Source organism: Pseudorasbora parva, chromosome 18 (assembly GCF_024679245.1).
Source record: "Pseudorasbora parva isolate DD20220531a chromosome 18, ASM2467924v1, whole genome shotgun sequence".
Taxonomy (NCBI): Eukaryota; Metazoa; Chordata; class Actinopteri; order Cypriniformes; family Gobionidae; genus Pseudorasbora; species Pseudorasbora parva.
This window is the reverse complement of record NC_090189.1, coordinates 2,400,559-2,413,058: the sequence shown is the minus strand read 5'-3', so window position 1 is coordinate 2,413,058 and position 12,500 is coordinate 2,400,559. Positions and strand designations below refer to the sequence as shown.

Genomic DNA, 12,500 nt, shown 5'->3' with positions numbered 1-12,500 from the left:
TTTAAATAAATAAAAATATATCTTATTTATTTCCTTACTTATTAATTTTAATGCTACTGACTTGACGTTTAAAGAAATAGATTATTATTTATTATTACTACTGATTTTCCTTTTTTTAATACATAAATACCGTAGACAAATAAATACATATTTTTATTTCATTTTAGCTAGCATATCAGTTATCAGTGAAAACATGACTTATTAAAAATTTATTTTATAAATTGATTATTTACATAAATAAATAAATTATATATACAAGTCAGTACCATTCTTGAAAAAAAAGTAAAATAAATGAATAAAGAAAATAAAGATTTATTTGTATTTATGACATTATTATTATCATCATCATCATCATCATTTATTTAAATGCTACTGATTTGACATTTTAAAACTATGTTACAGTCGTTGTTACAGTGTAATTATATATTTAAGTACCGAGTAATATAATATATGTAACATACGTAACATGCCCATGGTAAAATAAAGTGTTAACCAACATTCATACGGATTTTAACCGAGAAACCCGAAAACTCTGGGCAGCGGCGTCTGATGAATTCGTCATTAGTAACCGGACGCGCAGGTAAAGAGCCTCACAGAGCACAGGTGTGTGTGTGCGTGTGTGTGGGCATGTTTTTGTGACATATGAGGACACAAATGTGTATAATGCCATGGGTATGACACAGGTATTACAGGAGAGGGTGAAATATGAGGACATTACCCATGTCCCCACTTTACAAAAGGCTTATAAATCACACAGGAGGAGTTTTTATGAGAAAGTAAAAATGCAGAATGTTTCCTGTGTGTGTGTGTGTGTGTGTGTTTTTGTGACATATGAGGACTCAAATGTGTATAATGCCATGGGTATGACACAGGTATTACAGGAGAGGGTGAAATATGAGGACATTACCCATGGCCCCACTTTACAAAAGGCTTATAAATCACACAGGAGGAGTTTTTATGAGAAAGTAAAAATGCAGAATGTTTCCTGTGTGTGTGTGTGTGTGTGTGTGTGTGTGTGTGTGTGTGTGTGTGTGTGTGTGTGTGTGTGTGTGTGTGTGTGTGGTGATGGGTAAGTTTAGGGGCAGGGTAAGGTGAGGGGGATATAAAATACGGTTTGTACAGTATAAAAACCATTACGCCTATGGAGAGTCCTCATATGTCACAAAAACAAACGTGTGTGTGTGTGTGTGTGTGTGTGTGTGTGTGTGTGTGTGTGTGTGTGGTGATGGGTAAGTTTAGGGGCAGGGTAAGGTGAGGGGGATATAAAATACGGTTTGTACAGTATAAAAACCGTTACGCCTATGGAAAGTCCTCATATGTCACAAAAACAAACGTGTGTGTGTGTGTGTGTGTGTGTGTGTCTGTGTTGTGTGTGTCGTCAGCTGACTATAATAGCTCAGTGGAAATGGGCAACAAGGTCAAACACACACCCATAAGAAGCCTTCATTGCTCGAGGCGCCAGACCTGGGCATTCAGTAACTCGTCCTTACTGACGCTCATGTGGTTTACAGAGACGTCCTGCACACATGAAGAACAGCCTCAGTGCTCGGCTTTACATCCGTTTATTAATACACACTGGGGATGCCACAATACTCAATATAATATTGAACCGTTTGGTACGGCATTCACGGTTCAATATGCGCTGGTGAATTGCATTTTTTCCGGTTTTGCATTTAATTCATTATTTCCATATCTCTCCGTTTGAAATATTTCTCTCAGTTTATGTCGGCTCTGTTTGAGTGTGCCTGTGAGTCTACGCTGATATGCGCCAATATCCAATCATATGCACTAAAGTTAGGGGGTGTTATCCTAAGTTTTAAAGCCTTGCTGGTTAAACATTTAATTCGCGTGCTTATGCACTATTTTGTATTGAGCGCGCACACTAAACGTCTGTCAAACACACGTGATTACTGGACAGTCTAAGGCCGGAGACACACTGCAAGCGTGGTGTGAGCGTGGCGTTTCTGCTGCGTGTCATCCGCGGGGCGGCTGCGCGGCTTTTTCTCTGTCTTTGCACACCAGAAGCGTGTCTGACGCGGCGCTGCTGCTGCTATTAATGCACAGGGAAGCCCTATACTTCATGTTAAATATAAATATATTGCCTATTGATACAGAAAAGACAACGTCGGCAGGAGCCTATTGACCACATATCTATGGTATTGACGGCAAAATAGGCTGCAGAATATTTCGTTCTGTATTGATAGATTTAATATTTCAAAATCGATAATTATGTTGTTTTTTATTATTACAATTAAGCCTATATCTGCATTTATGTTAACCTACAGACTTTCAAACATGAACATGTCATTTATTAATATGTATTCGTGTCAAAATGGCATATGAACATCTATTCCTATTCTATTTTGCCTAGAAACGCTTCCAACACGCTCGCGTGTCGCGTGAAAAATAGGCGTCTCTCCTATTTGAAGCATTCACGTGTTTTCCGCGCAGCTCGGATCGCGCGTGAGCCGCAGGCAGTATGCAAGCGCTAACCGGTTAACATGGGAGCCGAAATAAAAATGGACACGCCACGCAGCCGAGACGCTCACGGCACGCTTGCAGTGTGTCCCCAGCCTAACTGCGCTAATACTGTCAAACACACACAAGGTTAACATATAAACACAGTCGGTTATGTCTAAAGTGAAAGTAAAATCGCGTGCATCTATATATGAGATGTGAGCAGGTCTTCAATTGACCGCAGCAGCCTATAGTGAACACGCTGCCCTTAAAGGGACAGTTCATCTCTAAAATGATTTTAATAAAAAAAACAAGACCTTTAATACAGTAATTTAAAAAAATGTTGTATATTGAAGACTATGTAGTTTTAATTTTAGCCTACATTAATTGATTAAAATTCATACTTAAATGCTGCTGTACATCTCTGAGCTGCCACTGTAAATCTTTCTATATATTTATTTTATATTATACAATACACTGGGGATGTGTACAAGGGTTTTTTAAAGTAAAGTTTTAAGTTTAAAGCCGGGTGCACACTGTGCGATATTTGGCTGTTTGAGACAAATTTAGCAAATCCTAAAAGATTCCTCTGATCCGAGGCTAAAATCTGACGTCTTTGGTCGTTAGTTTGACATGTTCACCGGCAGCCGATTAATAAGCGCTGCGATCAAATTTTACCTCAGACGAAATTCTGGCAGTGTCAGAAGATTTGGCACACAATCCTGCAGTGTGACTTCTCCTACGACGACCGTCAAATATCTCCGTTTCTAAAGACAAACTATGAACAAAACGCGAGCTAGAGATTTATTTGTAGCCAGCATTTCAGTCCCGCGTGTAAGAGCTCACCGTCACCGAACGCGTCATTCATTGATGATATAAAACTCCGGGTGAGTTTTCTTGCGTGCGTCCGTCTTTAGCACACCTTCACTCTCGTGCAGTCTGACATTAATGCCAACTGAGATCTTACAGTGTGATCATGGCTTACAGCGGCGATCATGTTCGTACAGTCTGACAAGGGACATTCACAAAGGATTTTGAAAAATCGCACAGTGTGCAGGACCCATAAGTAAGGGTTTTTTAAGTGTTTTAAGTAAAATAAAGAAAGAGTATTGCAATAAAAACATTTTCTCCATAACCTTTTTCTGTTCCTGTCACCTAAGAATAGAATAGCAAAAAAACCGAACCGCGGTTAAACCCCGAGGTGTGTATTGAACCGTGGACTAACTGTATTGTGGCATCCCTAATACACACTAACTCATTTCACCAGATCCCAGACCCATCAGTCCTGAGGAGGAACTGGTCTGAGCAACATAATATTACAGGACATTATATTTGAGAGGATTTCTCTGTCATCATACACATCACCGTTTTGATGTCCTGACTGTATAGAGCACATTCGGGACTTTGCACAGATACCAAACGTGTGGAGGTTTCACAAGCACAACGACTTCTTGGTCTTTAAAAATGCTAACATTAATGTCTAGCACTCTTATGGCAATACGATTAGATTTTATCATTATAATTTAAATCGTATTAGTTTTGAAATTGTTTGTTATAAATCAACATCTCCTGAAAATGTTATGGGGCTGTTACAGAACAGCTGTATTTATTTTTTTATTTTTTTGTCAAATGTGACATTTAAATAAATATATTTTATTTTTTGCCTTACTTATTAATTTTAATGCTACTGACTTGGCATTTAAATGACTAGATTATTACTATTATTATTATTTATTTAAATTATGCTACTGATTTGACTTTTTTAAAAATACATAAATACCGTACAAATAAATTTAATATTTTTATTCATTTTAGCCATATCAGTTATGAATTATCAGTGAAAACATGACGACTTAAAAAAGTATTTTATAAACTGTATTTAAAGGTCCACTGAAATCAAAATGTAAGTTTTTTAGCTTTTAGTATGACTGTGTTAGCCCTAAAGTTATGAATAAGCTGGTGTGTGTTCCAAAACTATGACAAAATTTTAATTTAGGAGATATAAGCATTCAAAATTTACAGTCTCCCACTTCTGCTAAAACGAATCTCATATTTTGGTGACATCATCGCAGACTTCACTTTCTCCTCAAATCTTCTGTCCAATCAAAATGCTCTCTAGAATCTAAAGCCCCGCCCCCTACACTGCCGAAGCGGCGGCTGAAATCAGTCAGTTCTTAACACACATTTACTCATTTCTACATGGTGAAAGGCACATCGCACACTATATATGTGATAGGAACCCGTTCAGTGTCAATATGCTTTCATTTGAGGCGAATAAACTCTGTTTTCACGTTAGTTTCACACACCGCAGCCGCGCACACACCCCAACGGCTCAGGTCTAAAGTTAGACTACAGACACGAGAGCGCAGCGGATCATATGCGCGAGTCCGCGCAGACAACACACATATCGAGCCATTTGAATTCTGCACAGAATGCTGCATTTCAAAGCGATATGGAGGAGATTATGATGATAAACAGTGTTAGAGGAAACTGGCTTCACCAAACAGGGAAAGGTCCGCTCTAGTTAAACTGTGTATCAACAAAACGCTATTGGCTGTTTCAAAAAAGGGGAGGATCACGTCAACACACTGAATAATGCGGCGCGTTTCAGGGCACTTCAGTGGGCCTTTAAATAATGGTCCTGACTTGTAATAAATAAGGAAATAAAGTAGTATTTGTCACTTTGAAATAGGGGTTGAACGACTTCCAGTTTTTTTTAAAGTCGACATTTATGTAATGAAAGTCGAGTCGGCGTCGACTAGTCACTGATGACGTCATTAATGAACAAATAATCCTGAGCCTCGAGCTGAGACACGAACACAGGACAGATACGGCATATGACACAGCGCTGCCCATGAGGTTATTAATCCTGCATAACAGCTCCTGTATCAGTTCTTTTGTCTTATGGTCGTTATATTTCTCATAAGATACAGATAAAGTAGCACAATAAAGATTGCATTTATATCAATGAATTAGTGAGTGATTAATTTCTACCTGCCAGCGTCTCTCTACTTACAGTGAAGCTGTGAGTTTTAGTTATCAAGAAATATATGCTAGAATTGATAAATCACAGGACGGTGTTGATAATAATACATTTCTGCGCTCCTGAATGGTTTTGTGTGAGGCGCGTGTGATCTCCGATGATGTGCGATCGGTTGTGTGTGTGTGTGTGTGTGTGTGTGTGTTGCAATGCAGCACAGCACACAGTTTAGCGCGATGATTAACTTACGAACACAACATTAAAATCGACTAGTCAGTGCAAGTTGTGCAACCCCTACTTTGAAATTATTATTATTATTATTATTTACGGCTGTCCTCGACTAAGGATTCAGACATTCGAATCAGAATTGTCGACTCTCTCTATTGTCGACTGATAGTCGAATCATCTGTGTGTGTGTGTGAATGGGTTGGGCACGACACTGTCAGCAGAAGGGTAAAACTATTTTTATTTTCCTTTACACACTGCACACAGCAACAACTTTTAATAAAGCGACCAAAACTGCCTGCCAACTGACAGACGAACTGACAATGGCTCTCTTATTTAGGTTTAAATAGCCTAAAAGGTAATGTGGTGGATAAACATTCATAAACCGTTTTCTCATAATATGTTAAAGCCGTGATTGAAATACAGAACATCACACAAATATATAAAAGAACATTTTGATAAATAAACCTAAAAAAAAAAAACCTGCCTAGAGAGGAAAAGAACACTCTGAGTGCGTTTATGCCCGTTCTGAAGCCGATTGTGAAGGACGCGAAGCTCAGCCCCGCGCGCCTCAGGATCTCACTCACACCGCCACCTGACGCGCACATTATATACACGCGAGCTCAATTTTGAATTGACTGACAGAAGAGCTGCACGAAAGCACTCTGTGGTGCGGCAGGATTTTAAACAACTTCCTGAGTGGCCGTGGACGGGCGCTGAATGCTGCCGCCGGTGTGTGTACACTCATTGAACGTGTTCTAATTTTAAAGGAGCGGTGTGAAGCTCAGCGCCCTTAAAGGGGTCGCGCACCGATACTCAGCTCAGCTCAGCGCCACGACACGTCTTTAAAATATTGAGCACCCCCATATTGCCAAAATGGTATGATCCTCGTTTCATAACACCCGCGAAGATTCGACCGTGAGATCGGTGGTCGAATCAGGGTCCGCATATCGATGCATCGAATCTTCGACTATTCGGGGTCACCCCTTTTATTATTATTATCATTATTTAAATTTTACTGATTTGACATAAATATATTTTCTAGTTAAAAAATAATCTTTATTTAAATGATACTACTGATGTAACATTTAAATAAATAGTGAACATATTATTATTATTATTTAAATAATGATTTGACATTAAAAAATATACATAAATAAAAACCTTTCTATATTTAGATAACAAATACTGACTTTGATATTTAAATAAATAAATAAATAAATTAGATATATATAAAATGGTATTGGTTTGACATTTGAAAACATAAAATAAACATAAAATAAATAAATAAAGCCATGCTTATATGCCACTGCTTTGGCATGTAATAGCGTGTTTAGGTTCACATCAGTTGAGCTCAGTCAGTGACATCACAGTGTGACATCATCAGATCTGTGACATCATCAGCTGAAGTGTGTTTCTGCCGCTGTGATGTCATCGGTGTGGTGTGTTTTGTCCCTTCACTCACCCCGTAGTAAAGGTTCTTGGCCAGTGTGTGGATCAGCAGGATCTTGCCAGCCGCGGTGGAGCCGTACAGACAGACGGCGGTGTAGAAGTGTGTGTACCAGAACATGGAGCGACCCATCAGTGTGACGAGCATAGCCACGATCAGAACCGCCAGCAGAGCCGCCAGCCAGCCCAGCACCACCACACACACCGCACACGCCAGGTCCCACGCGTACCGCCCGCCTGTCTCACACACACACAGAGAGACACACACACACACACACAGAGAGCAGCTGATGACATCACACATTCATATTCATATTGTCATTACAGTGATGACGCTTGTTCAACACAACTCAGCCGATCTATGATAATAAACAGCGGATCAGTTTTCACCAATATTACGATTCATACATTTATTTTGTAAATATATTAGTTTGCATTTTAAAAATAACTCATTTATTTATTTACTTATTTATTTATTATCCATTTATTTTAAAACTAAATCAGTGGCAGTATTTAAATAAAAAAATATTTATTTATGAATGAATGAATGAATGAATGATATTTATTTATTTATTTATTTATTTACTTATTTATTTATTAGCCTTTTATTTAACTAAATTGGTAGCATTATTTTTAAAAACATTTTATTTATTTATTTATTTATTTAAATAACGCCACTGTTTTAGTTTTAAAATAAATAAATAAATAAATAAACAAACAAACAAAGTTTTATTTTCAACTAATACTACCAACTTTGTTTAAAAATAAATGGATGGATGGATAAAAAAATGGATGGATAAATAAATGGAAGGATAAATAAATGGATGGACGGACAAATAAACGGATGGATGGACAAATAAATGGATGGATGGATAAATAAATGGATGGATGGATAAATAAATGGATGGATAAATAAATGGATGGATGGATAAAAAAATGGATGGATAAATAAATGGAAGGATAAATAAATGGATGGACGGACAAATAAATGGATGGATGGATAAATAAATGGATGGATGGATAAATAAATGGATGGATAAATAAATGGATGGATGGATAAATGGATGGATAAATAAATGGATGGATAAATAAATGGATGGATGGACAAATAAATGGATGGATGGATAAATAAATGGATGGATGGATAAATAAATGGATGGATAAATAAATGGATGGATGGACAAATAAACGGATGGATGGACAAATAAATGGATGGATGGATAAATAAATGGATGGATGGATAAATAAATGGATGGATAAATAAATGGATGGATGGATAAATGGATGGATAAATAAATGGATGGATGGACAAATAAATGGATGGATGGATAAATAAATGGATGGATGGATAAATAAATGGATGGATGGATAAATAAATGGATGGATAAATAAATGGATGGATGGATAAATGGATGGATGGATAAATAAATGGATGGATGGATAAATAAATGGATGGATGGATAAATAAATGGATGGATAAATAAATGGATGGATGGATAAATGGATGGATAAATAAATGGATGGATGGATAAATAAATGGATGGATAAATAAATGGATGGATGGATAAATGGATGGATAAATAAATGGATGGATAAATAAATGGATGGATGGATAAATAAATGGATGGATGGATAAATAAATGGATGGATGGATAAATAAATGGATGGATGGATAAATAAATGGATGGATAAATAAATGGATGGATGGATAAATGGATGGATAAATAAATGGATGGATAAATAAATGGATGGATAAATAAATGGATGGATAAATAAATGGATTGATAAATAAATGGATGGATGGACAAATAAATGGATGGATGGATAAATAAATGGATGGATAAATAAATGGAAGGATAAATAAATGGATGGATAAATAAATGGATGGATGGATAAATAAATGGAAGGATAAATAAATGGATGGATAAATAAATGGATGGATGGATAAATAAATGGATGGATAAATAAATTGATAAATAAATAAATAAATAAATAAATAAATAAATAAATAAATAAATAAATAAATAGTGTTCAAATAATGCTGCGGACTGTTAAACGTTGTACTGTAAACCCCTCAGAGATGCTCAGCTCTGGAGGTCATGTGACCCTCACGTACCCACACTGCTGGTCACCATGCACTTCCTGCCCAGGTATATCGCCGTGGCAACCATCGCCATGTAGTTGATGATGTTTCCGACCCGAGCCGGATACGCCACCACCGTCAGTCCCAGCAGGTCGAAGAACACCATGTTGCCGTGGCGATACTCCGAGGAATCCGCCAGCTCATCCGACATCACCAGGTGCAGGAGAACAGACAGGATGTTGTCACCTGGAGACGGAGAAAAACAGGAAGTGCATCATTATCAGAGCCATTAAAGGGTTAGTTCACCCAAAAATTACGTTTATGTCATTAACTCCTCCCCCTAATGTCGCTCCACACCCGTAAGACCTCCGTTCATCTTCACACACAGGTTAAGATATTTTACATTTAGTCCGAGAGCGTATGCAAGTGTATGCACACTATACTGTCCTATCTTACGGGTGTGGAGCGACATTAGGGGGAGGAGTTAATGACAGACATTTCATTTTGGGGTGAAGTAACCCTTTAATGCATACACATGATCATATTAAACCTTTACAGTCTCTAAGATCAGACACGACTCAACTGAAGCTAAAGGAGAATGACTGAAGCACACGGCACTGGCTCTGCGTTCTGATTGGACGAGCCAGGGTTAGAGAAGTAAAGTAAACACACACCGGCTGAATTCTTCTGTTTATTAATGTTCTGTTTGCTTATTGGTCATAATCTGCTAACGGCTGAGCTAATGCATTCATTTTGCTTATCATTACTTTTTATTAATAAATGTTATTACTTACTGAACATTGGCATCTTTCATCATATTGCTCTTCTGCAGTTTTAACACACACACACACACGCGCTCACACACTCACACACGCACACATGCTCACATACTTGCTCACACACACACGCTCACACACTCGCACACACGCTCTCACACTCTCATACTTACGCTCACACACACACAAACACACACACACACACACACGCTCACTCACTCACTCACTCACACACACACACACACACACACACACACACTCGAGCATACACACACTCGCGCAAACACACAGTCGTGCACACACACACTTGCATACACACACTTGCATTCACTCACGCATGCACACACACACACCCGCACACACACACACACGCACACTCACGCACACACACACTCACACTCACACTCTCATACTTACGCTCACACACACACAAACACACACACACGCTTGCTCATGCACACACACACAAAAACACTTACGCTCACTCAATCACACACACACACACACACACACACACACACACACACACACGCTCACTCACTCACACACACACACACACACTCGAGCATACACACACTCGCGCAAACACACAGTCGTGCACACACACACTTGCGTACACACACTTGCATTCACTCACGCATGCACACACACACACTCGCACACACACGCTCACACACTCGCACACACGCTCACACACACACGCTCACACACTCGCACACACGCTCTCACACTCTCATACTTACGCTCACACACACACAAACACACACACACGCTTGCTCATGCACACACACACACACACACAAAAACACACTTACGCTCACTCACTCACTCACACACACACACACACACACACTCGAGCATACACACACTCACGCAAACACACAGTCGTGCACACACACACTTGCGTACACACACTTGCATTCACTCACGCATGCACACACACACACTTGCACACACACGCTCACACACTCGCACACACGCACACTCACACACACGCTCACATACTCGCTCACACACACACGCTCACACACTCGCACACACGCTCTCACACTCTCATACTTACGCTCACACACACACAAACACACACACACGCTTGCTCATGCGCACACACACACACACACACACAAAAACACACTTACGCTCACTCACTCACACACACACACACACTCGAGCATACACACACTCGCGCAAACACACAGTCGTGCACACACACACTTGCGTACACACACTTGCATTCACTCACGCATGCACACACACACACACACTCGCACACACGCACACTCACACACACGCTCACATACTCGCTCACACACACACGCTCACACACTCGCACACACGCTCTCACACTCTCATACTTACGCTCACACACACACAAACACACACACACGCTTGCTCATGCGCACACACACACACACACAAAAACACACTTACACTCACTCACTCACACACACACACACACACACACACACACACTCGAGCATACACACACTCGCGCAAGAACACAGTCGTGCACACACACACTTGCGTACACACACTTGCATTCACTCACGCATGCACACACACACACACTCGCACACACACACTCACACACTTGCGCTCACACACAATTGCACACACACACACACACACACACACTCACGCTCGCACACGCGCGCACACACAAACACACACTCTCACTCACACACTCGTACACTCACTCATGCACACACACTCGTACTTGCACACACAGGCTCACACACAATCGCACACACACTCACGCTCGTGCACACACACTCACTCATGCTCGCACACACACACACCCTCACGCACACACCCTCGCACACACGTTCACACACACGTTCACGCTCATGCTCACACACACGCGCACACACACTCAGGACTCTCACCTGCCCTCTGGATGGAGTCGGTGTGGATCCGCTCCGGAGTGTCGTATTTGGTATGATAGATGAAGCCGTTCTCGATGAAGGCCAGATCAATCCCTGCAGGAGACGAAGAAGAGTCGCAGTCAAACACACTCCTGATCACCGTACTTCAGTCTGTAACACACGTTAATACTGCGCTGTGTTTATCACACCATGGCTCTCTCAGATGATTCCCAGTGTGTGTCTCATACCAGGAATATTCCCAAAGTCCCGATAGATGCGGAAGTCTGTGTCGGAGGGAATGACTCCGCTCTGGAAAACCTCCTGACCGACCACTGAGGCGAACGGATGGACGGCAGCTCGGACATACGCCTGGACCAGCCATGGGTTCTCTGGACCTGACACACACACACACACACACACACATTTGTTTTTGTGAAATGTGGGGACATTCCATAGGCGTAATGATTTTTATACTGTACAAACCGTATTTTTTATCCCCTTACACTACCCCGGCCCCTAAACCTACCCATCACACACACACACACACACACACACACACACACACACACACACACACACACACACACACACACACACACACACAGCTCTGCTCATATCAGGGAAGTGAGTAGGGATGGCTTGACACCACAATTTTAAACCTTGCA

At 40.3% G+C, this 12,500-nt stretch overlaps 1 protein-coding gene across 1 annotated transcript in view; it reads right to left on the bottom strand.

Moving 5' to 3' along the window:
• Positions 1 to 12,500, bottom strand: part of ermp1 (endoplasmic reticulum metallopeptidase 1) — a 72,930-nt gene that overhangs the window by 52,548 nt on the left and 7,882 nt on the right. The window contains exons 5-8 of the mRNA XM_067422749.1: positions 12,084 to 12,230; positions 11,857 to 11,949; positions 9,228 to 9,440; positions 7,128 to 7,348 (exon numbers count right to left, since the gene is read on the bottom strand). Coding sequence (XP_067278850.1) covers positions 7,128 to 7,348; positions 9,228 to 9,440; positions 11,857 to 11,949; positions 12,084 to 12,230 — 674 coding nt within the window. The remainder of the gene's footprint in view (positions 1 to 7,127; positions 7,349 to 9,227; positions 9,441 to 11,856; positions 11,950 to 12,083; positions 12,231 to 12,500) is intronic.